General features: G+C 53.6%; 2 protein-coding genes across 3 annotated transcripts in view; one reads left to right on the top strand and one right to left on the bottom strand.

Moving 5' to 3' along the window:
• Casz1 (castor zinc finger 1) overlaps positions 1 to 3,270 on the top strand; it is a 147,343-nt gene extending 144,073 nt beyond the window's left edge. For both annotated transcript variants that reach the window (XM_059255386.1, XM_059255385.1), the window contains one exon: positions 1,104 to 3,270. In XM_059255386.1, the coding sequence (XP_059111369.1) occupies positions 1,104 to 2,200 (1,097 nt within the window). In that variant the 3' untranslated portion in view covers positions 2,201 to 3,270. The remainder of the gene's footprint in view (positions 1 to 1,103) is intronic.
• A 7,142-nt stretch (positions 3,271 to 10,412) lies between these two features.
• The window catches only part of Pex14 (peroxisomal biogenesis factor 14), a 148,848-nt gene continuing 131,860 nt past the window's right edge, over positions 10,413 to 27,400 (bottom strand). Inside the window, exons 5-9 of the mRNA XM_059255387.1 lie at positions 20,765 to 20,850; positions 17,524 to 17,626; positions 16,254 to 16,351; positions 13,357 to 13,448; positions 10,413 to 11,636 (exon numbers count right to left, since the gene is read on the bottom strand). Of these exons, the coding sequence (XP_059111370.1) occupies positions 11,210 to 11,636; positions 13,357 to 13,448; positions 16,254 to 16,351; positions 17,524 to 17,626; positions 20,765 to 20,850 (806 nt within the window). The 3' untranslated portion in view covers positions 10,413 to 11,209. The remainder of the gene's footprint in view (positions 11,637 to 13,356; positions 13,449 to 16,253; positions 16,352 to 17,523; positions 17,627 to 20,764; positions 20,851 to 27,400) is intronic.

The following is a 27,400-nucleotide window of genomic DNA, read 5'->3' on the forward strand; positions in this document are numbered from 1 at the left end:
GAGTTCAGCCACTGAAAGCTCTGTTGCCAGCAGAGCCAGGCAAAGCCCCATGACTTCAAGCTGCAGGGCTCTGTCCCCACAGATTTCTAGACCTTACCCCACTCTGTCCCCACACCATCCATCCCAGCCCTTGGTTTCTCTTTATTTGCCAAAGCTGGGTGATTGGGCCTTCTTTTCAGTATGCTATTGCAGAATTTTAAAAAAGAGTGGTAGGGAGCCAGGCATCCTGGGAAGGCTCAGGGAAGAAGATGCCTCCATCTACCCTGGGCAAGGCCAGGCCTGGGGTCTTTTGTTCCTGGGGAATGAGGGATGGAAAATGCCAGGGCTGGTGGCCTCTTCCCCAGTGTGATAGAGCTAGTAGGAGGCAGTTGGGGATGTTGTCGGGTGCCTTCCAGGAAGGCCGAGAGAGGCCTGTGGCCACAGTCTTCTGTGAGAAGCCGGCTAGGACCAGGGTGACTCTCGGAGAGCAGGGTCCCCACTGAGCCCCTGAGTTCAGGCCTCAGGCCAGGCAGAAAACTCTGAAACCTTAAAGAAACTTCTGGTATAGAGGAGATGTTTCTAGGGGCAAGGAGTCACAGGCCCACAAGGCCCTGGGGCACTCGCATCCCTGCTTCCAGGAGGCAAGTCCTCCTGCACAGACAGTTAGGCAGCCGGAGACTGGTGAGCTGGCAGGAAGGGAGCCGGCCTGTCCCTCATTAGAGGCAGGCGTGTGATGGCGTCCTGGCCTGGGTCCAACTTGGGTAATTACACTCTGCCGACCTAGATTCCCAGCTTCCCCTTCAGCTTCAATTAGCACTGGGATGTGTCCTCACTTCCCACCCAAACTGGCCAGGAAGCAGCCACCACATCCCGGGATGCCTGTGTGGTCATCCTGCAGACCTAGGAGGCAGGGGAAGCCTGGGACTCCCTGCTGTTCCCAAGGGGGCTGTGGGAGAGGCTCCCGGCCAGGGGAAAGCCAGGGTGTTGCGCCTAAGCGGTGTCTGCTGGCCACCATGCCAGGATCAGGGGCCCTGTGTGGGTGTGACCCTGGGAATGGTGCCCACGTGGGCCCTGCTGCCAAAAGGGCACCCTTTCCACGCTGACCTCTCTCTGCCCCTCCCTAGGGAACACCATCTCCATGCCGACAGCCTCAGGGGCCAAAAAGCGCTTTTGGATCATCGAGGACATGTCTCCCTTTGGCAAGCGGAGGAAGACAGCCTCCTCTCGCAAGATGCTGGACGAAGGCATGATGCTGGAGGGTTTCCGGCGCTTCGACCTCTACGAGGACTGCAAGGACACGGCCTGCCAGTTCTCGCTCAAGGTCACCCACTACCACTGCACTCGGGAGAACTGCGGCTACAAGTTCTGCGGGCGCACGCACATGTACAAGCACGCACAGCACCACGACCGCGTGGACAACCTGGTGTTGGACGACTTCAAGCGCTTTAAGGCCACACTCAGCTGCCACTTCGCCGACTGCCCGTTCTCGGGCACCAGCACGCACTTCCATTGCCTGCGCTGCCGCTTCCGCTGCACCGACAGCACCAAGGTCACTGCGCACCGCAAGCACCACGGCAAGCAGGACGTGATCAGCGCCGCCGGCTTCTGCCAGTTCAGCTCGAGCGCCGACTGCGCCGTGCCCGACTGCAAGTACAAGCTCAAGTGCTCGCATTTCCACTGCACCTACCCGGGCTGCCGCCACACGGTGGTGGGCATGTCGCAGATGGACTCGCACAAGCGCAAGCACGAGAAGCAGGAGCGAGGGGAGCCTCCCGCGGCCTCGCCGGGTGCGCCCGTCAACCTGGACGGCTCGCTCACGCTGGCCGCCGAGCCCGGCTCGCTGCTCTTCCTGCAGACGGCGGCTGCGGGCCTGGGCCTACTAGGGGACACGGGGGACCCCGGCCCGCCTGCCACCATCCCCGGGCCTCGCGACGGTCCTGCCGCGCCCGCCCCTGCCGCCTCTGCCACCGTCACCGCTGGGGAGTCCTCCCAGGAGGACGATGAGGAGGAACTGCTGCCCGAGGAGGAGGCCGAGGACGACGATGAGGATGACGACGAAGAGGACGACGACGATGACGAGGAAGATGATGATGACGACGACGAGGACCTGCGCACCGACTCGGAGGAGTCGCTGCCTGAGGCTGCGGGCGAGGCGGGCGCGCGGACCCCACTGGCGGCCCTGGGTGGCCCCGGCCCGGCGCCCACCGCCGCGTCACCCTAGCTGCCGCGCCACTCCAGTCCCCTCTGGAACTGCTCTGTATGTGAACCCCTGTGTACAGACCCCGCTGGGCCGCCCCAGGGAGGGAGGCGCCCTGGCCCCGCCGGTGCTTCCGGACCCCGAGTCCGTCTCAGGGCAGAGGCGGGGACCCCTCTGGTGCTCCGGGCCGCCCGCGCCCTCCCGGCCTGCCCGAGCGGGTGTTCAGGGAATAGCAGGTGCTGTGTCCGGGTGGCAGCGCTACCCTGCGCTGGCCTGCGCTCCTCTCGGTGCCCACACGCGAGGTCCTTGTTTGCTCAGGGGCTCCCCGCGGGGGTCACCGGGTTGCGGGGCGGCAGGCACCTGTAGCATCTGGCAGGGCCCCCCTAATGCAGCTAAGACCTCCCCCTGACTCGGGGGAGGGCGGGCCGAAGACGGTCAGCATCAGCATGGGTGACAGACACTACAGGGACATGGAGGGACTCTCATGCAATCAGCAGCGAGGCGGCATCCCCGCCCCCGAGCTGTGGTCCGGGTCTGGTGACACTCAGGCCCCAGCCCACCCTCCAGCGAATCGAGGCTGTGGTCCAAAGCAGGCACAGCTGGGGCAGGGGGCTGGAGGCGAGGGTCTCGGTCACTCTGGTGCAAACAGGAAGGATGCGACTGGTTTTGGCTTTAATAATCAAAATGGAAAAAAAAAACCAAGAAAGTTGTACAGTATTTTTCCTGTAAAGGTTATTATTCTCCATAGAACAAAAAGAGAAGAAAATAAATAATAAATAAATAAATAAATAAATAAAGCAGGTGGGTGCGAGGGAGCTGAGCCCCGCCTCCAGACCAGCCCTGGGATTGGGGACCTGAGTGCAATTTCTCCTATGGAATTGTTTAGCATTTACTTTAGAGGCCTCAGTTTGAGGCTTGTCTTCACACTAGCACTGATGGGGGCTGCGTGATTCCAACTTTTAACTTGAATTTTGTAGAGACAAGGAAAAACACGACTGTTCTCTTGATACAAGTTTGTAGCTAATTTAACATTTGAGGGTTTTTCTGTTGGTTATGCGTGTGGCTTCATAGGGCTTTTTTTTTTTCTTCTTCTTCTTCTTCTTCTTGTTTCAGTTTTGTTTATTATTTTGTTTGAGATGCTTTTGTGCTGGTACAGCCCACCCAGATTTCGTTCCTTTTCCAAAATACCCCTTCCTGGAGGCAATAAGGCCCCCTGGGCTCAGCTCGGGGCTCACCTGCAGGCACATGGCCAGTCACTGCTCCAGTAGGAGCAGGCTGCCTGAGGCCAGGCTTGTGGTGTGAACCTGTGCACTCCAGATCCTGGCCAGTGGCAGGCTGGAAGACAGCGGGCCAACCCCAGCAAGCAACGGAGGGGTCCAGCTGCCACCGGCAAGGCCCTCCCACGCATCTTCAACGGGGAGCCTGCCCAAACGGGACAGTGGTTTTCTTTATCTGTCTCCTAGTGTGTGTGTGTGTGTGTGTGTGTGTGTGTGTGTGTGTGTGTGTGTCCCCTCTTGGCTGCCCACAGCCAGAAAGCCAGGACCATCTGAACTGGAGAGGGTGCAGGGAGGGCACAGTGGAGAGAAGAGAGTACCTAATCCAACAGGAAACACGTTGATTTCTAAACGGCCCCTGCCAGAGCCTCCATGCTGCTGCTGAGAGTTCGCCCAGAGTCTGACCTACCACAGGACCTGCCTCTGTGGAAGGAGTTTTGTAAAGGAAAAAACAAAACAAAAAAAATTTTCAATGTAGCAAAAATCAAACAAAAAATAAAAAAAAAAAAAGAAAAGAAGACGCGGAGAGTGCGAAGTCTAGCCTTTTGTAAGCTTCATATTGCACATTAGGACTATAAGCCATTGCTAGCTCATTTTGAATTTTAATGTGTAATTTTTGTTTTATTTTCTTTCTGTGAGGAAAATGATGCCTGATCCACCAATGCTCTTTTTAATGTTTTATAACTATGTATGTGTATATATATAAATATAAAAGTAATATGTATGCACATATGTGTGTATATATCTATATGTATATACATATATAGATATATAGAGATATATAGAGAGGTTTTGAGACAAAAATGCAGACCGTGAAAGCGAACTGAACAGCGCGTGCCCTGATTACTTGAATCTGGTCTCCTCGGCACCTGGTTATTAAGAACTGAATATTTTTCCACTTGAATTTAGTGCTATTAGAAATTTAATATATGTGTTTTATTTATTTGATTTTTTTGCATGACTGATGCAAGGTTTGACATTTTCACTCAATAAAAACTGGAAAAAAAATCCGTCACATTATCTTTATTTTTAAAATTATCCCAGAGTAGCTGGCCGTGACCCAGATGTGTGGGGTGGCCCAAACACAGCCAGTCTCCAAGTGCCCAGGGACAGGAGGAGGGACTAGGCCACTTTGACACCAGCAGGGCAGGGGTTTCAGAGAGACTAGTTTTGCCTCTGAGCATAAGGCTAGATTCTCCCACTATTTGCTAGAGAGAGATGATTGGGGCGGGGGGGGGGGGAGCTCAACCCTTGCTCAACTGAAAAAGGAGGGCTCCTCCCCTTAGCCCCACCTGAACCCCACTCGAGGCTCAGGAATCACTCCTTAGTAGGGCCACCTGGCAGTGAAGTCTGCCGCCTCAAGCCTCCCCAGGCCTGACACTCTGGCCAGCTCTCCTGTGTATTCTCAGGGGCTCCAGGACTGCCACTTGGCAAGGCAAATCCTTCAGCTCCTTCCTTCTTCCTGCAGGGACCTGCCCAGTCTGGGAACAGCACGTACCCGGATCCAGCCCGGATGCTGGCGAGGCTCCTGCTTGGAGCACATGGTGGCAGATCCAGAGGAATAGGGTCATGGGTCTGCAGCCTTCAAGCCAAGGCCTAAGCTGCTGGCCCTGGTGGCACTATGGCTGAGGATACCTTTGGAAGCGAAGTCAAGCACAGGTCACGTGACCTCTGTTTCCCCCATCACTTCCAACGGGTGACCTGCCTCTCAACCTTGTCATCTGCACCATGCCAGCCTCACTCAGAGCTGGTTTCCAAGTGGCCAGAGCTGCCCAAGGCCTCAGGGGAGAGACATGCAGAGCCCACCCTGGTCTTCCCCGCTGAGCACCATCACACTGACTTGCCACACTCCTGCCACAGGGGACATCATGTCACTTTCCCAAGGGTCTCAAAAAGCCGAGTTCTTGTAGTACACTCTCCGTCGCCGAGCCCAGCACACTCAAGCTTCGCCCGCCGGTGCCAGGCTGGGTGTGTTTCTCACACACAGCCTCTCCAGGCAAGCATAGAGTGCTCTTCCCTTTCTGCTGGGTTCCTGGAACAAGGCCCACAGGCTATTTACATAAATATGTTTGTAACAGACATGAAAATAGAGACTTTTTTTGGTCTTATTAAAATGTTCAAGTTGGAACTCGCCTGTTGTTTGTGGATATCTCGATTCTGTGAAATAAAACAGTGACTAATTTATGGGATAAAACACAAGTTCAACAAATTAAAACCATTATTGGAGCTTCACAGGCCCTGGTGGGCTGCGCTGCCTCCCGTGGGGCCTGAGGGGAGGCAGGGAGCCAAGCCCCAAGCTCAGCTGGCAATAGGCTGGTGGGTGGTGTGGCCACGGGGCTCTTTCTGGGCACAGCACAGAGGAGGCAGATTTTGAGGTGGACTCGTGGGGCCCAGGGGCGGGGTACACTAATTAGACAGTTTACTAATCTTGACTGCACCCCCCCCCAAAAAAAAACACCCCTTCATCTCCTGTCCCTGGACTTTCTGGGCCTGGACGGACCTTGGCAGACCATACCAAAGGATGATGGAAGCAGCCTGATAGCCACCTTCAGGCAGTGCCCAGGGAAAGGCACCAGGTGTCCCTTCAGAGAATGGGTTGCTGGCCCTGAAGGGCCAAGAAGGGCACACACCCCTGTGTCAGGTACATGAGCCCACTTAGATGGGGTTCTAGCCCTACCCTAGAGCCAGGCAGGGAGCTAGCTGCTGTGGGTAGCACTCCACCCCAGGGCCCAGGGCCCAGGGCCCATGACGTTCCCTGTGGCCTGTTGGATTTGGTACAAAATGCTGTAAAACATGTTTTGTTCTGGGGTTTAATTAGCTGTGGTAGTGTGACGCTTCAACACCCAAATTGGGGCAAATTCAAGAGTTTTGTAACCTCGAGGAATGAGTTAGAAACAGCTGTGCAGGCTTGCAGCTGGTCTCAGTGGAGCGCCTCCTTCCCAGACAGGGCTGGCCAGGGTGCTCTGGCAATGGGGCCAGGTGCGACTGTGGGCCTTGCCCTTGGCTCTGGGGGACACACAGTACTAAGACAGTGTCCTCCCTGGGCAGTGTATCCAGGCCATTGGGCAACACAGGTGTCCGTTCTCTGTCATGAGAGGTGATCCAGCTCTGCAGGTGGCTTTGGCCCAGAGCCAGGACACAGGGATGAACATTTTGCTGCCTAAGGACAGGTCAGGCCTCCAAGAAACAAGACCCCCCAGAGTACTGGGGACCTTGCAGAAACAAAGAAGGCCACCTGTGCCATCCTTTCTGGCAAGAGCTATCCCAACCTGGGGGCAAGCTGACAGAAAGTGACTTCCAGGATGTGGAGGGCTGCTGCTTGGCCTCTGGGATCATGTCACTAAGGGAGACCCTGCCCATTCCCCACCAAGGAACTTTACCCGGCCCTGCCTGCCTCAAAAACGTGCAACCCTTAGCTTTGCCTGAGCCTCTGGAGGCCAACTGCTGTGCCCTGTGTCTATATAGGTCCCTTGCAACAGCAGTGCCCTGGAGATGATGCCAGAGTTGGGGTGATAGGCTAGCCAGACATCAAACTGCACACACACATCCAAGTTACCATAGCTTTATTTAGAGTCCATGGAAACCACAGTGGGGGTGACGGCTCGGCTGGTAAAGCACTCGCCCTGCAAGTACAAAGACCCAAGTTCGATTCCTAGAACCCTTGTAAAAACGCTAGCATGGTGGCACACACCTACAGTGTCTGCGTTGGGATGGAGAGGCTGGCGGATCCCTAGGGCTCATGGCCAGTCAAGCCTGACCAAGTGAGCTGCAGGCTAATGAGAGATGTCTCAAAGGAGGTGGACAGTGTTCCTAAGGATGACACCAGAGGCCAGATGGCCTCCATGTGCACATTCATGTGTGCACACACACACACACAAACCAAAGCAGGTTAGCCAGAAGCAGCCATAGCTCACAATCCACCGGCCACAGCAAAGGGAGTAGCCGAGTGCCAGCGTGCCACGCTGCCGTGCGGGGGTTTGGACACTGGTGTGTTATGGGACTTTCCCACTCAACTTTTCGACTTAGGGTGGGCTTGTTGACTGTACCGTAAGGAGGAGCAGTTGCCTCTACAGCCACGACCCTACTCTTCACTCACTCGTGTCTCCTTTATTCTTGGAGAATCTCTCCAGAGCCTGGAACTCCTGGGCTCCTCACTGCTGCAGCCTCCCGGGTAGCTGGGACTGGAGGCACAAGCTACTGGACACAACATCCCTGTTCCTTTAAAGTCTTCCCAGGCCTTGCTGTGGAGCAAGGAAAGACTCCAGGCATCTCCTTATAAAGCTTCCACAAACCCGCCCTCTTCTGGGAGAACACAGCCTTCAAAGCCCTCAAGGAAAGTGAACTAGACTTGTTCATCTTTCAGGTAGTTGCCCAAAGGCAGGCTGAACTCTCAAACTGGTTTGGATGAGGAGCCGTGGGATTATGACCTGAGCTCGGATTGTGCAGGCAGGGGTGTGGAAATGGCAGGCCCCTGTGGCCATATGTAATGTGTGCAATGGCATGGGCATGCCACCTTGTGTAGAGACCCTGAGGTATCAGCTAAGATACCTCCCTTAGCCACTTGGCTAGACAGGGTGGGTCTGGATGAGAAAGACCTGTGCCAGGCCAGGAGCAGGTTAAGAAGAGTAGCCAGGCTCCACCTGCCAAAAGTCCAATGAGGCCTGGGCTTCATGCCCAGGGAGTATTCCACATGAGGGGGACCTCCCTGTGCCTTCTCCTCTGGTGTCCCACAGAAGTGTTTAGACCAGGAGAAAGCAGCCCTGAATTCAGTGTGCTCCTGAGGGTGACTACAGCACACCCCCTCCTTCCCTGGGCAGGGAGGGGCAGGACAGTCCTCAGAGGAGAGGCCTGGCCAAGACCCCCAAGGGCCAGTGTCTTCTCCAGCCTGGATGGGTCCCAGCGTAAGTAGTGGGTATGAGAGGCCCAAAGGACAATCACAGACCATTTTCCTCTCAATGGCCAAGTCACTCAGAATGAGGAGGAGGGTTGTATTATTAAAAAACAGTGAGTGAGTGATAGAGAATCCCGTAAACACAAGCCACAACTCAGTCGCCCGAGTCACAAGCTTTTCCTAAATTACGTATTTATACACATATACTTCAGAGAAGCCCAATATTTTGGGGTACAAACTTAGCAGTCCCCCGGTACTCCTTTCCCCACAACAGTGCCTGGGATGCCTGAGGCAAACCCCACAACCAGCTCCAGCCAGCGATGTTTCCCCACCCCCAGCCCCCTTCCTCCCTGGGTGGCTCCCTCCACGTCTGTCCTTTCTATCCTGCCCAAGGTAGTTCCAGTGAGTCCCCCGGCACTAGGGGAGGCCAGAGTCTAAGGGGAGCTCGTGCAGGGGGTCAAGACAGCTGCGCACGGCCTCCAAGCACTGGGGTTCGTCCTCTCCCAAACGACACTTTATAAAAAGACATCGTAATTGAGTTTAATAATGTACTGCCTTCCAGAAAGGGCCTGACGGGCGCTGCCTGCTGCTCACTTCTGCCCCATTCCAAATATTTTTACCTTATTTGGATGAAATGCATTATTTTTCTAATGAAAGGCTTTTTTTCCGAAGGGCTGTTTCCCCCGTCCAGCAGCCGCCTTTATTAGGCAGCCCTCACGCAGTTTTGGGGAGGGGCTTTTCTCTCCCTGAAGTCACGCCAGACTCTCTGTCCTCAAAAGCTGAAGCCAGGTTTCTCTCCCTTCTCTTCTAAGCTTGAGTCCGGGACCCTCCGACCTGGTAACGCCCCCAGGTGGGGAAAACTGGGGGCGGTGAGGCACGGAGGACTCTCAGGCCCAGCTCTCACATTCAAAGCAAGCAGGACATCGCGGGGTGAGAGGTTGCCATGGCCAGCACTTTGCACTCGCTGCCCCAGCCCCCACTCTGGCTTCATTTCTGTCCCAGGGCATCTGCCTTCTAGTCTTTTCTGGTTCTCTTTAGAGGGGACCTCAGAAGTTACAAACAGTATTAAATGGACCCAAAGGGGCTGTGATCACCCAGTAACCATGTTCCCAGGATCCAGGTGTCCCACCCACCAGATGGCCCAAGTCTACCCACCTGTCTCCTGACACTGGGACTCCTTAGGGTTCCTGGGAGGGACAGCAAGGTCCTCCAGCCATGCAGGCTAGTTGTCCCCAGGAGTGAAGAGACATGGCTTCCTCAAGGACACGAGGAAAGAGTGCGGGCAGGGGAGCTCTCTCCAGGGCTCTGCTTCTATCTAGGGACGAGGTGGCTAGAGATCCAAACCCAGAGGGTTCATGTGAGGCGATAAAGGGGAGACCTGAGACAGCCAGAGGGGTGGGAGGTAGGCATCTTCTGGGGCAACCCAGAAGCCCAAAGCCACAGCCCTCAGCTATATTGATATGTCCCCCACTCCTTGCCCAGACAATGGGGAGCAGTGGCCTGCAAGGCCACCGGAAGGACATGTACCTTGCTGAGTGATTTCACCTGCAGTAGGGGCTACTACTGGGCACGATCCACTTCTCAGGCCCATACCCACACAAGACACAAGATAGGACACTCTCCATGAGTCCAGGCTTGGCCAGACCCCAGTGGAAAGGGTAGAGAGTGTCCTTCGGAGGGCGCTGCTCCTGCCCGGCTTTCTGGTCATAGCTCAGCACACTGTGAAGGCTAAAAGGAGACAGGGAGAGCTCGAGCGAGCAGGCGAGGGACCAGCCGAGCACAGAGCACAGACAGGCTCCTGGGGAATGTGCATCCATTTAAGGAAGGCAGCTCATCCCACAGCAGCAGGTCTATATACAGTAACGAGTCCCTTCCTTCCTGCTCTCAGGGGAGTGTCGCCCTCCAGACACCAGCGCAAGGAAGGAGCCCCTCCAGTTCTAGGTGAGCGACTCTGACAGGTCCCCGGGAGCCCTCGTCCCTCAGGGCCCTACTCCGGTGGTCACCTGGTGGAGCTGTGGCTGAGACCCACCTTGGAGGAGCAGGTGCTAGCAGATGAGGCCAGAGTCAGAAGTTAAATATGGCAACTCATATTTTATTACAATTATGTACAGTCATATCTTATATTCTGAAATCTATACATGATCACATAAATGAACATGTGTTTCTCAGTGGGAAGGACAGACGTGGCTGTTGGTCAGGAAGGCCCTGTTGCCTGGCTCCACTGTAGAGGGAGAAGTACACCTGACCCTTGAGTAGCCAGACCACGACACAGCAAGCGAGGATGGCCTTGTGTGGCATACAGGACAACACGGCAGGTGGGCTGGGGACAGGTGCCCAAGGGCAGCGTCTGTCAGCCAGGACCTGGCTGTGGGGAGCCCGGGTCCGGGCAGGCCCACAAAATGAGGAGCAAGTCCAGGGCTCTGGCTTTTGGAACAGGCAAAGAAGAAGCCACAGGCCAGGCCAGGGCACAGTGGGAGAGAGCAAGACCGAGGGGGCCATAGTTCCCCCTGCACTGAGGTGACAGGGGGCACGAGATGACATGAGCTCTGGCCATGCATGGTGTCAGGTAGTCAAGATACTCAAGGGCACACCTGGACAAGACACCTGTCCAGGAGGGGGCTCGGCAGGGGCTTGAGCACAGGGCTCCTGAGTCCTCCACCTGGCTGGGAACAGCCAGAGTCACCAGGGCTGGGGCTGGGGGAGGGGGAGGGTCGGGGAGGCTGGTGAACAGAAATGCAACCCCACACTGCTGCATCTGAGGACAGCCCCACCCCTACCTGGGTTGCTGGCCACCCTCGTGGTGGCAGAGCACACGCGTGCCCACCTGCCGCTGACGTCCTGGAAAGGTGGGCACGCCAAGTGCCAGCCCTAGTCTCGCTCACTCTCATTGCTGGCACCTTCCGGCCGCCGCAGCTTCTCGACCTGCTCATTGATCTGCCCGTCCCCGCCCCGCCGGTCCTCCCTCTGCACCCCAAGGACGTCCTCCTCATCCTCTTCGTCCTCCTTGTCCTCCCTCTTCTCCTCCTCACCCTGCACCTCCATCCTCACCTGACCCTTGACATCTACCGCCCCCTCACCCTCCTCCTGGGGGCCCAGCAGGTGGTATGTGGCTGTGGAACCTTCGGGGCTGTGGCTCTCCTTCCCGGGAGAGGAGGACGTGGATTCGTTGCTGACAGGGGAGATGTCACTGCTGCTGTGGTGGTTCACGGCCGCGGGGCTGGAGGGTGATGGAGACTTCACTGGGATCTGCCAGGAGGGGATCTTCGGGGCTGATGGGGAGGGAGGGAACTGCCTCCTGGCAGTGGACGAAGAAAAAAAGCAGGCAGAGGTTGGTGACAGCATCTGGCTCCAGTGTCACGCACTCCCTGATCCCTGATCCCTAAAGGCTCAGGGACAGGAGCAGCTTCTCCAGGGCCACAGGGCAGGGGACTGGAGGTCTCATTAGTCAAGCTGGACAGCAGAAGTGCCCTGTGCTGCCCCCCGCCTCCCCCCTCCCCCCTCGTCCTAATGCAGCCTCACACTGTCCCAGGTCAGGGCCAACCTGCCTTGGCAGCTGCTGCCCTGCCAGCCGGGGCCCAGCACACTCTGGGGCCTGCCCCACCTCCGTTCAGCACTGCCCCCGCTCCACTCCTACGGCTACACAGGGGAAAGACAGGAGGCCAAAGGGGCCAAGGCTGGGAACCCAGGAGCCCTGGCTAGCGCGTCCATCATCACTTCAGTCAAAGGCAGCAGTGGGGAATCCTGTCTGCTGGCCAGGGGAGCAGAGGCAGCGAAGAGCAAAAGTGATGTTGGAACCCTTGGCTGGAAACCTATGAGCCCAAGCTTTGACCAAGGAAAAGCCAGCTCTCCATCTAGGCCCTGGGCCAGCAGCCAGCCCAGACGGATGCCCATTCCAGGACAGACCTGACAAGTTAGGTCAGCATGGTCATGGTTCAGAAATGCAGCTCTATGACATGAGGTCCTGTTTCTGCAAAGGCTGAGAGGACAGGCCCTGCTCCTGTCCAGGACTGCGCCACCTCCCAGCACCAGTTACAGACTCAGCCTTTGACCCCAGAGGCCACCTGGTGGTACAAGTGCCAGACCCTGCACCACTCATCAGCAAACTGCTGGTCCTTTTCTGGGCTTCAGTGTCACCCATGGCCTGCATGTGTCCCCTGGCCACAGAGTCAACTATCTTCTAGGAAAGCCAAAGACTTCTAAGGACAATCTGCCTGCCCTCCCTGGATGGCCCACATCTGTTATAGAGACCCACGTCTGTCCGTCCATCTGTCTGTCGTCTCCCCGCCCCCTCCGAAAATCGGGATGTGGGAGGCTTTACGAAGCATGCTCCTCTAGCCTGGGGTTATCACAGCATCCCTTACCCCATCCTTGCCACCCCCATAAGGCCCACCTTGGGTGTCACGGTCTTTCCCCTGGCCAAGCAGACACACACATGTCCAGACACAGCCTGCCAGGCAGGGCACACTCAGGCAGAGACTGCTCATTCCAGCTTCCTGGACACTACACTTTCAGCTTTTTTGGCCTGGTCACTCCCCAGTCAGGACTACACTGAGAACAATGTGCTGCTCCTACAGGGTCACCAGGAAGCTTCACAGGGACAGGGCTGATTCTGTTGAGGCAAGCTCTCACACCCTGTAGCCCTCAGTGGGATGCTGTCTGAGACAAGGCTGCCTAGAGAGGTGCCATGCTCAGGAAGGAGCAGCCACCTTCAGGGGTCCCGTGTCAGTAAGTGCCATGTGCCTGAGAGTTCTCTGCTTGTAGTCCCTGCTCTCTGCCAGTGCTGTTCCTCTCAGACAATCGTTTTTTAATGCAACTCTTAGGGACACTGTCCCCTTGCTGTGGGCCCCTTAGGAGGAGAGGCAGGAGTGGCTGAGGTCAGGTTCAAGATCTTTAAGTTCCAGCTCAGTGAGGGGTCCCACTGAGTCCCACCTGTGACTCTGGGCCAGCCCACAAGCCACACTCCCTCCCACCAGGTTGACCCTGGACAAGAAAGAGCCCTGAGCTCCCTCTCCTACCGATTCAAAAGAAGCCCTTTCAAGGAGTTGATTTCCGACTTGAGCTCATTGATATTCTGGGACTCCAGGATGCAGTTGGTTGATGTAGTGGCCTGAAAGTCAGAGCACAGGTAACATGGGTCACAGTGGTGCCTGCACAGCCTGGGTCAGGGCTGGGCAAACTTAGGAGGTCCTAGGTGGGGCAGCAGCTACAAGCCATTCCGTGTCCTACTCGGCCACTGCCACACCAACCAGTGACAACACCCTCCAACGAATAATCCCCAAACCCCTGTCCAGGTATACAATGATACTAAGAAGTCACTGTATGTTTGTAGGTGGCCTTACAGTGTCACGTGTAAGTAACAAACAAGCCCTATCTCTCCACAGACACTGACAGGGTCCTAGTGGCAGGAGGCAGTGGGAGGGGCTGCTGTAGCCATGAGGGTCTTCCACTTTGGTTGACTATTGGATACTTCCATAACCACCACCAATAAACAAACACAAGCTATCTCAACATAATGCCTCCCTGAAATCAGCGCTAACCAGTCAGCACTAACTAGTCAGGGGAAGCCGCGGACAGAGCGAGGCTGGAGAGAAGGAAGCCTGAGCGCCTGTGCTGTCTGTCCATAGCTCTGCCTTTAAGCAGGCCACGATGGCGGCCTCACCCTAATGCAGCCTGTTCCTAGCTGAGACTTCAGATCTCCAGAGGTTTCCAAGGGTCAAGGAGGATGTCCCATCCCACTCAATCTTATTCATTCTTTGGGACAAATCAAGGCTGAGTGGACAGAAGAACTCAACCTTGTCCCCAAAGGGCAGGGGTAGGGCACCTTCCTACCACTGAACCTTGAAGAATCACACCTTACTGTGTCAAGAGGAAAGGCTACACAGCTGTCCACAGGTTGGGGCTGTGGGTGGCCATGTGGTCTGTAATGCCAGTGTATTCAGGCCTGAGAGGCAGGAGGCTCTCAATTCACCAGGCTCTCCCCAGGCTGCCGAGGGGACACCCCTGGATCTCCCTTGTGGGCCATGGTTCCTGACATAAGGTGGGGCACTGTAGGCTAGCCTAGACGGCACATTGGGCACACCCTTTCGGGAAGAAACCTCTCAGCTGCCAGTCTCAGGAAGAAAGGCTGGCAGTCTGGAGGGAGCAGGGAGCGGTCAACGTCCTCGCATCCATCCCAGAGGGTCCCTATCCCAGACCAGCAGACGGGAAGGCCCGGGAGCCACTGTTCTGGCTTCCCCGAGACCTTGAAAGCTACAGCAGCCCATTAACAAGGGAGCAATTTCCACTCACCGGCCACAAAGGACTCAGATTTCCAAACGCACATGGTGCCAGATGCCAGGATTTAGAAATAAAACCTGACATCTGGGGCTTTTTAGCCAGTCTCTTTAAAAAACAGTTGTAGCAAACTCACAGGCTTCAGTTTTATGTAGGTTTTTAATTACTTAAAGCTCTTCTTTTCATTTTTTACAGTGCTCCAGTAGGAGTGTGGAAGGCAGATATAAAAACTTACATTACAGCTGAGAAAACATAGCTTGAATCTTCGGTTTACAGGGTAAGAGGAGTCCTCACACCTCGTGGGCCTGGGTGCCAGGCCAGAGCCCCACTTCAGCAGGGACAGCAGGGAAAGGCTCTGTGAGGCAGAAGCTGTGACAACTGTGGATGCTTGTAGACCACAGCAGCTCCCAACCAGCCAGCCTCCCCTCCTTAAAGGGCAACATGTGGTCTTCATCTCATGCTCATGGCCTGAAAACAGTTTTCCAATTTCCGGAATGGCTGCTGGCCACTGGCAGGCAAACAGATCTGAACGATAACAGTCAAGTTGGGGGCGACGCTGCCTTCCTGCCTGCTTTACAGCGGCCTGGAGGGGACACAGCCCAGCCGTGGTAGCACCCAGCCACCTGAGCAGGAAGTGAGACAGCCTATGTTTAAAATGGAATGGACATTGGGAGAGAGCTTTTGGGGACCTTCCTCACAACAAGGACTCCGGCCTCCACCACAGTGCAGAGATGTTCAGTTTCCTGGATCTGCAATCCATCCAGCTGCACAGAGGCTGGTCAACACTCCTGGGAGCAGCTCAGGTGGGCCTGACCCTCCAGAGGACCCCAGGGACCCCACAGATGCTGCCTCTCAGACCCCTGCTATCTAAGATGGTGCTTTGGGAAAGATGCTGTCACACCCAAAGCTGAGGACCTGAATCCTGGGCTCTGGCTGGTACCAGGCACCACTCTGAAGCACATAAGCAGGGCAACAAAGTAGACTGGACTGTCACAGCTCCATCTTACAAAGACTCAGAACGTGTAAGTGACTTCATGGGGTCTAACAGTTAGCAAATGGAAGAGCAAGGATTTTATCCCAGATGGATTATCTTTCAGCCTGCTGCTGAGCAGACTGTTTCAGATCTAGGCCGCAAGGCATGGAAAGCACTTTAGTCAACCCTAGGTGACTCTAATTCCTTTCAGATCATCTGACCCCATGATTTCTGGGTCTAGAGACTGCCCATTGCAAGGTGAGCACAGCACGTTAGGTAGAGTGGGAATGAGTCAACTACCCATGGTGTACTTCTCTGTGGCCTCGACTCTTCCTTGGCCAGGCTGTGACCTATACATAGCCTGCAGGGGCATGCCTGCCATCAAAAGTCCAGCAGCAGCAGGTGGCTTTCCATCCCCGCTGTCAGGAGGTGGCACAGAAACAGGAACATCGCCCCGATGGCTACAGACTACACCAATGCAGTGGTGGCCCGCTTCTCTAACGAGATGGATAGCATCGGCCTCGGAGGTGTCACCCCATGACAGAAGACGGCAAGCGGTGGACAGCAGGCCCACAGAAGACAGTGCACAGGTGGAGGACCAGGGCTTAGAGCTAAATGGAACAGACCTTGGCCTGGGGACCCAAAGGCCCAAAGGTAAGTAAGTACCTTGGCAGCGGCCAGCTCATGGGCCAGCTCTTGGACCTTCTGCTGCTGCTGTCTCAGTAGCTCTTGGACAGAGGCCAGCGTTGTCTGTACCTGAGTCACTAGGGAAGAAAGCGTTATGCTGGTAAGTCAGTACCCAAGGTCCCCTCCTCGCCCACATACCTGCAAGCTGCCCGCCTCCCTGCCACATGTAATTTATCTGTAAGCCCCTGCCCCCACACCCAGATAATTTATCTGTGCCTGGGGTGATCCACCCGCACTATGTGTAACCTCTGGGGTTTCTACTTCATCTTTCCATTGTGTGCTTGTCCATGGTCAACAGTGTATCCGTCCAAAACCTCTCCCCTCTAATTACGCCTGGCTATGATGTGTCTGGCTCTCTAGCTCCCACCATGCTCCAATCATTCATCTCACTGGCCTCACAGTGTCCTTGGGCGCTCTAGGACCGCTTCAGTCCCAGGAGGGCTGAGGCTCAGGTCTCCGCCAAATCCAGGAAAGCGAAAGTACAAGCCCCATCTGTGGTGGTTTTTCCCACTCTGTCCTGCCCCACCGAGGACTTGCCACAGCCCCACTACCTGTTGAGACCTGTGACTACTATGGCCCTGCCTCCTAGGAGCAATGGCCCATGGGACAGATGAGTTAGAGGACTCCAGACAGCTTTGCACAGGTGCCAGTGAGGGACAGAGACTCCTGCCTGGGACAGGTGGCTCTCTCCCCTGCCCAAGGTTTAGATTCACAGCTTCCACTTAGTAAACAAGTTCATAAAGGGAAGAAGCACCTCTGCCACAACAGGTCCCAGCTAATCTGGGCCATCACTGGGGCAGCAGGTACCGAGAGCCATCCGTGTGGAGTCGATAACAGAGGAGGTGGCAGGGGTCCCGAGAGCCACAGTAATTACAGACTCTCTTGACCCTGCATTGGATTCTTCGAGGGAAGGGGGAAAATCACTGAAAACCCCCCTGAAAACCTCATAGACGCAGAAATTAAAAATGAACTTTACAGCCCTTAGAAAGGCTGTCATTTTATTCCCCTTATTAATATTCTGAGGTTGGGAGCCTTTCCGTAAAAACATAATTAATTGAGGCCGCGCCGACAGTAAACAAGCAATTTCAAATTAAACCGAGATGACGGCGGCTTCATTTGCAAATGTGAACAGATTCTCAGAGCAGATAAATGAAGTCACCACAGAGTGGAGACGGAGGGAGAGGGAGGGGCCGAAAGGGGCTGCGTGAGGGGCTTGGAGGGGTGACTTGATGGAGTCATTAATCTTTACCTGTCTGGGCCACGCTGCCACTCAGTTCGGAGAGACTCGCCGCCATCCTCTCCAGCTGCTTCCTGTCCTCTTGGCCTCCTAGGATGAGGGGCAGCAGGTACTTCTGCAAGAAGGGGCCAGGTGAGGAGGTGGCCACTGCGGTCTCTCAAATCCCACCGCCCAACTTGCCCTGATCTTCTGCAGGTCACTCCAGTCCCAACACACTCCACACTAGAAAAGGGGTGCTTGAAAAAGTTACCAGGCTGCAGTTATGGCCTTGTAAGAACTTCTACAGGAAAAAGGACAAAGACCAAGAGAAGGTGAGGAGGAGTTAGGGGGTGGCTAGCACGGACCAGGCCAGGTCTCTGAATTGTCCCCAAGCTTGGGAAGGTCTCTCTGTGAGGGAGACTTCGCCCCTTTCACTCACTTTTCTTAAGATATATATTTCTACGACGCTTTTCAATTCTACTTGAAAAGTTCTAAAGAGAGTCTGCAGAGGATATGCCAGACACTGGCCCCCATAGTGGCTTCTGGGGAGGAAGTCCCACTTTCTGAATCTAACACTTGAACTCTGTGAATGAGGCAAACTGCCTCACCCACCCAGAAGCAGTATTAGATCTGCATAAACACAACAAGACCGGAGAAACGAGAGGAAAACCAACAGACTTCTGGGATCGCTGATCTTCCGTGGTGGGGATAAAGGCACGCACGTCGGAAGCCTACTAAAGAGGGCACCTTGGACTCTTCTAAACATCAGAAGGGGCTTTCTTGTGAAGAAAGCCAAACAGCCTAGATCCTCCCAGAACTGAAAACAGGGCAGAGGAGAAACAGCCCCAGGGACCCAGAAAGCCAAGGCTGCTGACTGCAGGGCCACCAGACAAGAGCACCAAGGACCAGCCTCCCCAGGGGCACAGCTGGGGATCTGTAGGGCTTGGAACAGGGATGCACAGGGGCTGGAGGTAGCAGGTGTTGGGAGAACAGAGAGCCTGTGCTTTACTACCAAGCACTCTGGGACCTGGAGACCTTCTCACTCCCCAGTCTAAGGTCCACCAACCTGCAGGGCAGTGCTTCAGCCGAGCACATGAGCCTGGCAGGCGCTACCCAGAGAGATCTTAGGTTTTCAGTCTATTTGGGTTCCAGACAGGAAAAAAAGAGGGACCGTTCTCCATTATGGGTTCTATACTAGGGAAGAAAAGCAGGTCTCACAGGGGTTTGTGGGAGAACTCATTTCAAGAGAGACTCAGAGTGAAGCTCGTCATTTAGCATATGCACAGAAGCCGTTTCTATTTTGCAAAGTGCTTTGCAGCCACAGTGTGAGTTATTACCCACAACTGAGCGGAACTCATCAACTGCAGCCTGACGTTTTCTAAGTATAAAAGTCAAGAAATTCTCAGCTGCATAACCAACGACCCCCCATTCCTGAGGCCAGAGCCCATGAGTGGGGGGTGCTGCCGCTGCTCTGGCTAAATCTCTGTGCCTGTACAAAGCAAGACAGCCCCCCATTTTTTTAAAACTTAAAGAATACTACCAGCAGATGTGGAAGACATTTTTGTGTCACCATTGTGACCAACATTTCAATGTTTCCTTTCTTTTTAAAGCAGGCTGGTGGCCAGAGCTCCATGGAAACAGATGACAATCTCTGTGTCACATCTGAACCAAGTGCCACACCTCCAGTTCTCTTGGAGGGTGGGGGGCAGGCGATGGGACAATCACATGCTGTTCACAGGATCTTGGTACTTGCGAACTCTGTGTTGGTGCCTGGCTGCAGCCAGCGACCTGAGAGAGCCTGCTCCATCCAAGGCACCACCCAGCTGAGAGGGGGAAGTCCCCAGCCTGCCCCAACACTTGGCTTCTGAATTTCTGCACAGGCATTTCTTATTCTGGCAACAGACACTGCACTGAAAAGTTATATTCCACCACAAGTCTGTCACTAGCTTTGTATGAGGTCAGAAACTTCGACTCCAAGAATGCACGGTTTAAACACACTTTGTGTGCTGAAAGTCACACTGCAAGCCCAGGGACTCAGTAGGGTCCTTAAAACAAAGTCACCAGACCAGGCTGGGTTAGTGGGAGACCTCAGAAGAGAACACGGCTTCTCTCCGGGGGGTAAGCAGGCCTGGCTTGGGGCCATCCTGGCTGTGCATCTTGTAGACTATTTTCTCCAGATCAAGGCTGGGCCTTTCCACTGCTATCATGAGAGAAAATGTTTGTTCAGTACCTTCAGCTCTGCTATGAGCATCGCCTCTGCTTGTGAGGGCTGACTCACAAGCCCAGGGAAAATCCCACGTTTATACAGATGCTACCACAATCCACAGAAAACAGAAGTGGGCTCCCTGAGCTAGTTGTAAATACCAGGGTAGAACAAGGGCATCTAAGGGGCTTCCCGAGAGCCAGTGGGCAAGGAGCCAGCAGCACTCCAGCACTGTCCTAAGGATGGACTCCTGCCTTCACTGCAACCCCGAGACATCCACAGATGCTGTGAGCCATCACTCCCAGAAGATTCGTGGATACACCTGACCTACTGAGCAACACAGTGCTCCTGTCCACCTTCAGTGTGCTCAGAACACTTGCTGGAGCAGCTGGGCAAAACTGCCAAAACTGAAGCCTCTCTCAGTGTCCCTATCTTGGCTCTTTCACTGAGGATTGTACCCAAAGTGAGAATATCGACATGGGTAGGCACACTTTCACACCACTGCAAAGTCAGACCGTCTGTTCTAGCCCAGTCTTACAGATAGACCTGGACTCTGGGACAGAGTCAGGTTCAACACATACAGGTATGCTCCAGAGTCCAAGCTCTTTTTCTTTTTTCTTTTTGAGACAGGGTTCCTCATGTAGCTCTGGAGCCTGTCCTGGAACTCACTCTGTAGACCAGAATGGCCTCGAACTCACAGAGATCCACCTGGCTCTGGGATTAAAGGCGTGTGTCACTGCCACCCAGTGAGTCCAAGCTCTTAACCACTAGGCTGTTCTGTCTCTCAAATTTACATACTTCTCACTGGTACTAGGCACTGCTCTAAACACCTGACTTGGCCTTTTAGGTCATGCTGCAGGTGGGGTGGGGTGGGGCGGTCCAGGGCAGAAAGCTGCAGCAGCAGTGCCTATGTGCCTTCTTCATGTTTCTCCTGCTCTGCTGCCAACTTCCACCACAGTCACGTGCTCTAGGGCTGAGCATCCACTGAGTACAGTGCCTCTCTAAGTAAGCCGGGGCCAGGAGAGGTAGCTGAATGCCACAACACTCTGCAGCCCCTGGGAGGCAACTTACCTTGTAGAGCTGGTGAAAGCCAAATGCAATTCCCGCCATGATGATGGCCAAGGCACCGTAATCTCGCCATCGGGAACCTCCGGGGCCTAGTGGTAGGGAAAAAAAAAAGAAAAAGAAAGAAAGCTAGGCCAAGTCTCCAGGATCCCTCCCTAGGAGTGGGAATGTCTCAGTTGGCAGACAAGTTGAGACACACAGCTGTAGAAAGTAGCATGTGACCCTCAGAAAGGCTGATCGGCTCTGCCTTCTCTTCTTCCCAGGCTCCCAGAACCATCTGCATCACTTGAGATGGGAGTGACATGACCATGAGATGCTGGGTAGAGGTATCCAGCTGTGAGCTGTGTCCAGCCTTGGGGGTCAGAAGGCAGAAGTGATGTGAGGACCTTTGGCCTGGCCTATAAGGTCAGAGAACAAAGGATCATTCTAGGGGCTAGTGTGTGCACACCACACAGAGGGATAAACCAGGGCCCACCAGTGACCTGGGCCTCTCTGCTCTGCTCACTCCTCAGGCTCTGAAGACCCAAGTCTGCAAAAGACTAAGCAAGGTACCTTCTGAGGTGCTAAGGGGCAGGACCAAGGCCTGTGTCCTGGAGGCCAGAGTGGGTGGGGTGAGGAAGACAGGTCAGCCCCCCACAGCACTAGCCCACAGCAGTGGGGTGGCAGTGAAGGATTTGGAAGAGGAAGTGCCACAATCAGAACTCTGTATTTTAGGAGAACACCGGGCTAGCTCTGGGGCCAGCTAGAAGCGGGAGACACTTTTGCAAGGCCATGGAGGTGAAAACAGCCAGTCTAGATTAAAGGTCAAGGAAGTTTGAGAAGGCAAATTTGCCATTTTGTTGAGGAAGTGGACTGAGCATCCAGTCCTCACCTCAGGGCAGGCTCCTGACCAAGTTCACCGACCAGCTCAACCTTTATTATGTTCTTCCTTTCTGCAACTGTGATCTGAAAACAGTAAATGGAAAATTCCGGAAAGAAATGACCCACAGGCTTTAAACTGTACACTATTCTAAGTAGCATGATGGAATCTGAGCCATCCTGCTCTGACCTCCCCAGGACTCCACTTAGTTCTGTCCAGTGTATCCACACTGTATATGCTACTTGCCTATCACACACTGATTACCATCTTGACTCTCAGACTGACTGTCTCAGTATCTCAGCAGAGTCTCAGTGAGCCTTACTTAACAACAGCCTCACAGCATAAGGGCAGAGATGCTGGTAATTTGAACCTGCCTAAGAAAAGCCTAAGCATTTCCCTTAAGAGAAAAAAAGTGAAAGTTCTCAATAAGAAAAAACAAAAACAAAAACAAAAACAAACCAATGCTGGGCTATCAAGATCAATGACACAGCGGGATGGGGTGCATGCCTTGTATCATAGCATACTGCCAATAGTTACACTCTATTATTGCTCCTCTTACGATGCCTAATCTGTAAGGTAAACTCTATCCAGTCTCAGGCTTCCACTGGGGTCTTGGGATGTGTCCTCTGGGGCGAAGTCCCCACAGTTCCAGGTAAGAATCTACTTGCATAAGAGGTGGGTTCTCTACCATCCCAAGAAGGGTTCACGAGGGGCCTGGGTATGTAACCTGGCCTGCCTTCTCCAGGCCTCTGGAACAGAGGTCAGTGGTCCTCCTCTCAGGGGCTCTGTCAAGAGGAAGGACAGAGACCACAGTGGGCACACTGGCAGTCATGGATGAATCAAGGTACTGTGCCCAACAGGCTGAGAGGAAAGCTGCCTTCCTCCAAAGGTGATTGTGGGAGCAAGGAGGGTCAGGAGCACTGTGGTCTCCTCAGAGGAGGGCTGTGACCAGCTTTGGTGCTTCAGAGAGCTCTCCTGCCTCTACCTCCCCTCTCCGCCCATGCCTGCAAGCTCACTGAGATACCCTCCACCATCTGCTGTCTTAGGACCAAAGGAGAGGAGCAGGGCCTCATGCAGACTTAGTGATGGGCTCTGGGCATGTGACCCAGCCAGGAAAGCCAAGTACCCCAAGACCTCAAAGAAGGTGAGGGCCACACCCCTCCTATCTGGACTATTAAACAGTGCTCTCAAGAGGCAATAGGGGATTGAAAGACTGTCTCCTTTACTACCATAGCCCCCTGAACTCATGGAGTCTACATGGGATTCCCCAACATGGCCCAGCTCATCTTGGCCATAAAACTGCAATTAACATAATGGCTTCTAGCCTTCAACTCCCATTTCTGTTTTACAGATTCTGACAAGACTCACAGTTTAAGAATCAAGCAGCAGAAGTCAGTGTACTGTAAAGAGGCATTCTCTGTCACCAACAGCCACTGTCCATAGCTGTAGGTTACTCTTGCAGAGAATGTTTATACATATGTAAATCACGAGGTGCATGTCTGAGTCTCCTCTTTCCTCCCATTTCTCAGCGTCTTTCCCATAGCAGTCTAGTACCCCATGGAACCTCCCTGCTGACACACAGATCCCTCTCTGATCTGTAACTGCACCACACACAACTGTAGACCTGTGTCAGCTACCACACAGGCCATCAGAAAACCTGAGACTTCACAGGGACACAGGTCAGAAGGAATGTGTGGTTGTGACTCCCTCCACAGGGCTCTGCAAATCCATCCACCAGCCACGTATTCAGCGCCTGTTCCGGAGCATCCATCAGATGTAGATTCTGCCAGTCTGGCAGCAGCAGAGGATGGTGCTTCGCTCTGCTTCTGATGGGCACCCATCTTATTTTGTGTGCATTTCCTTTTGGCACAGTGTATGCTTTCCATCTTCCTACTTCATTTCTTCCCCTCCTCACTGTTGAGAGACTTTGTTACGTAGTGTGGATACTAGTCCTTTGTGACAAGAATCATAAATACTTCATTTCTTTCCTTTTGTTTCTGCTTATGGTCTTGAGTGGCATGCAAATTTGTGTGTGTGTGTGTGTGTGTGTGTGTGTGTGTGTGTGTGTGTATAGACATTTGTCAGTGTGCTCTGGGGTTTGTGTTAGGGTTAACAAGGATGTCCCCACTCTCTGTCTGGACTATGCTGTGATGTCTAGTGAGGTGTTCACATCTCATGAAGGCGAGGGCTGTGCTGCCTGTCGTGGACACCCCTGTGTGCTTCGAGTTCCCTCTAGTCCACAGGAGGCTCTACCAGCCCTGTCAGTTGGCCCCTGGAATGCAGTCTCTGAGTCCTGCATGAGTCTTTCCATTGCTCCTTCTTTCTCTTCTAGTTAGCTTGGCTCTTCATGCCAGATGTAAAATCCAACCTCTAGTGAGGGAGAAGTCCATTTTTAGGAGAAAAATGTGTTGAAAGAGTGACCTTGCCACTCTTTGAGAGGGTCCCTTGTTCCAGAGGGACATCTGTCCATGCAACCCAAATCCCCAGAGAACACCGCCCCATGGTGCTGCAATCAGCAAACCACATTCACCATTAACTCTCAAACTGCCACTGGCCACTGAGTATCCTACAAGAAGGCAACTGTACTAGGCTGGCAAGTCGAGCAGACCTCAAGTCTGCTGAGTCAGCTGCTTTTCCACAGGCACACCTCCCACGCTTGGACAAGCGCAACCTCTTTCTGCTGACATCGAGACCCTGAGGCCAAGCAGCCTCCAGAGCTTGCGATCTGGGAGCTCAGACCCCACACAGCTGTCCACCATGCAGGAGCTCTGCCCTCCCCAGGCCCGAGAAACACCTGTAGTTCCCTGCCAGCTCACCCTTCACCCTCACTGCTGTGGCGTTCCTGCCAGGCTCGTGTTAAGAACATTTTATTGCCCCCTGGTTTTCATTATTAATGAAAAGGGACCAGAATGATCTTTCCTAAAGTTCAGAGAGTCTATAAAGACTAGAAGCTGAAATGCCATTTTACTCGTTTTAGAGATGTGTGATACAATTCTGTCTGTGACAAAATGAAGAGGGAAAAACTCAGATGCAAAAGCCTCTTTTGCATAGCATGGCTTCAAGGGTAAGAGACTCCACCGAAGCAGTGCACACTGACTCCCACCTCCAGCCCTCAGCATCTGTCTCCTGCCCACTCTGAGTCCAGCAGACGCTCCTATCACTGCACGCCCCAGTGGCCGAGGGCAGAATACAAAGCCAGCAACTTGATGGCTCCTGGTGGGAAGGAAGATGGAAAAAGCTTTTTGAAAAATTACTGCATTTATTTACCTACTTATATGTGAATAAGGGCATGAATGCACACATGTGTGGAGGTCAGAGAACAACTTTCCTGAGTCTGTTCTCTCCTTCACTACATGGGTCCCAGGGATCAAACTCAGGTCATCAGGTTTAGTGGCAAGAGCCTGTCTGTACCCACTGAGCCAGCTTCTTGACCTGAGTAAGCTATGCAACTGGGGCTGGAGACATGGCTTAGTGGTTATGAGGATATGAGTTTTGTTCCCAGCATCCACACAGCAGCTTACAACTGTCTGTTAACTCCAGTTCCAGGGGATCTGATGCCTCTGGCTTCCAAGGGCACTGCACTAATACACACACACACACACACACACACACACACACACACACACACACACACCACAACACATAATAAAAAGTAATATAAATAAATCTTTTTTAAAAAAGCTGCACAACTACCAGGTAGCATGGTCATACCTATAATCCCAGTATTTAGGAGGCTGAGGCAGGGGGATCACAAGTTGGAAGGTAGCCTGGGCTATATGACAAAAGTGAGAGTGAGAAGGCTAGAGAGAGCAAGATCAAGAGCATCCTGCTTCTCTCAGACCCTGACCATTGATGGCTCTTCCCCGAAGGCTCCATCACCCAAATGGTGGAAGGGAGAGCACCACCATCACCACAGCCCTGGGGGCTCTGTAAAGGACATAGGACAGCAGGGACCATCCTAAACACAGGAGCATCTCTTAGCACACGGAAGGGACAAAAGCAGGCTGGAAGACACAGAGGACTGCAGGTAGGACACAGCCAATCTGAGCTGAGGAGTATGGTCTCATAGGCTCATCAGCAACAGCCCTGGAACTCGGCATGTGATCATTCTGCTGAGACAATATACTCCAGTGACTGCCCTTGGGAGGCTGGTGGCCCAAGCACTGGGCAGGGCAGTGGCAGACATCAGCTAGACAGGTGGACTTCCCTCCTTGCTCATCAGGGCTGGAACTGTGACTCTACAGTGGTGGGCCAAGCTCCTCAAAGCTGCCTGCCAGCTCCACTCAGAAGCCACCCTGAAAATTAAATGACAAGACAGGCTCACTCAGCAGGATCCTGGACAAAAGCCAGTCCACAAACCAGCACCTGCCATGGTGTGGAGTCGCTGGGTCTTTTGCATAGACAGCAATTGAAGGTTCTGCAGACCAAGCGAAGCCAGGCTGGCTACAGCACAAGGCACACAGAAGCACCTGGCTGTAGATGGCCAATGTGGACAGAGGGAGAACTGAACCTAGAGGCCAGCATCTAAAGCAAGATATCACAGCTCTGACAGTTCAATTTTAGCTCTTCTACACGATGTTGATTTCTGGCAGCTTATTATATACTGGGCATGTTATGTCACATCTGAAGGCAAAGAACTTGAGACTAAGTCACCAAGCACCAGTCACAGCCAACAGATCCCAGGCCTGGCTTCATATGCACTTCCAGTGAGACATGATCTTTTCCATTTTTCATGGGGCTGTGATGCTACTGGCCATGTCATCTGTAGGCAGGAATGATGGTGAGCAGTATGTCCACATCCCCTCATCACAGCTGAAGACCGCCAAGCTCTGAAATCAGGTGCAGTGAAATCAGATGCTCAGAGGCTGAGCCCAGGAGCTGAAGACCAACTCAGGCAACACGGGGATGTGGTCTGGACAAGCAGAACCAGGGCTGGAGGGACAGCTCAGGGCAGAGCATATGCCTAGCACTGATACCTTAAACAAAGAAAAGAAAAGAAAAGAAAAGAAGAGAAGAGAAGAGAAGAGAAGAGAAGAGAAGAGAAAAGAAAAGAAAAGAAAAGAAAAGAAAGAAAAGAGCAAAGCAAAGCAAAGCAAAGCAAAGCAAAGCAAAGCAAAGCAAAGCAAGCTGTGGTGGCTCATGCCTGTAGTTTTAATCTTTGAAAAGCTGAAGCCTGGCTTGAGTTTGAAGCCAGTCTAGACTACAGGATGAGACACCCCCCCCCCTACACACACACACACACACACACACACACACACACACACACACACACACACACCAGCCTAATTAAAAAGAATCCAGAAGAGTTCAGAAATAGATCGCGTTGATGACTAACTGATTTTTAACCAAGAAACCAAGGTCACCCTGTGGGAGAAAGGACAACCGTGAGACAATGGTGCTGGGACAAGGGACAATCCACAAGAAAAAGTCAGGAGTTCACACTGTATCACAAGTTAACGTTACAGGGGCCACACATGAGCAAAGAACAAAAACTACATGGATTCCACATAGAAACAGAAAACACAGAAGTCAAGGCTTGAGACAGGCAAAGACATAAAAAGTATGGGCCATAATGTAATAAAAAGCTGAACGGCCAATAGCTAGGCAGGAGGTATAGGTGGGATTTCCGGGGACAGGAAGAAGAGGAGGAAATCAAGGCACAGGGGAGACACCAAAGAGACATGGAGGGAGCTGGACACGCAGAATGAAAGAAAGGTAGAAAGCCATGAAGCAAAATATAGATTAATATAAATGGCTAATTTAAGTTATAAGAACTAATTAAT

Source organism: Peromyscus eremicus, chromosome 2 (genome assembly GCF_949786415.1).
Source record: "Peromyscus eremicus chromosome 2, PerEre_H2_v1, whole genome shotgun sequence".
NCBI lineage: Eukaryota > Metazoa > Chordata > Mammalia > Rodentia > Cricetidae > Peromyscus > Peromyscus eremicus.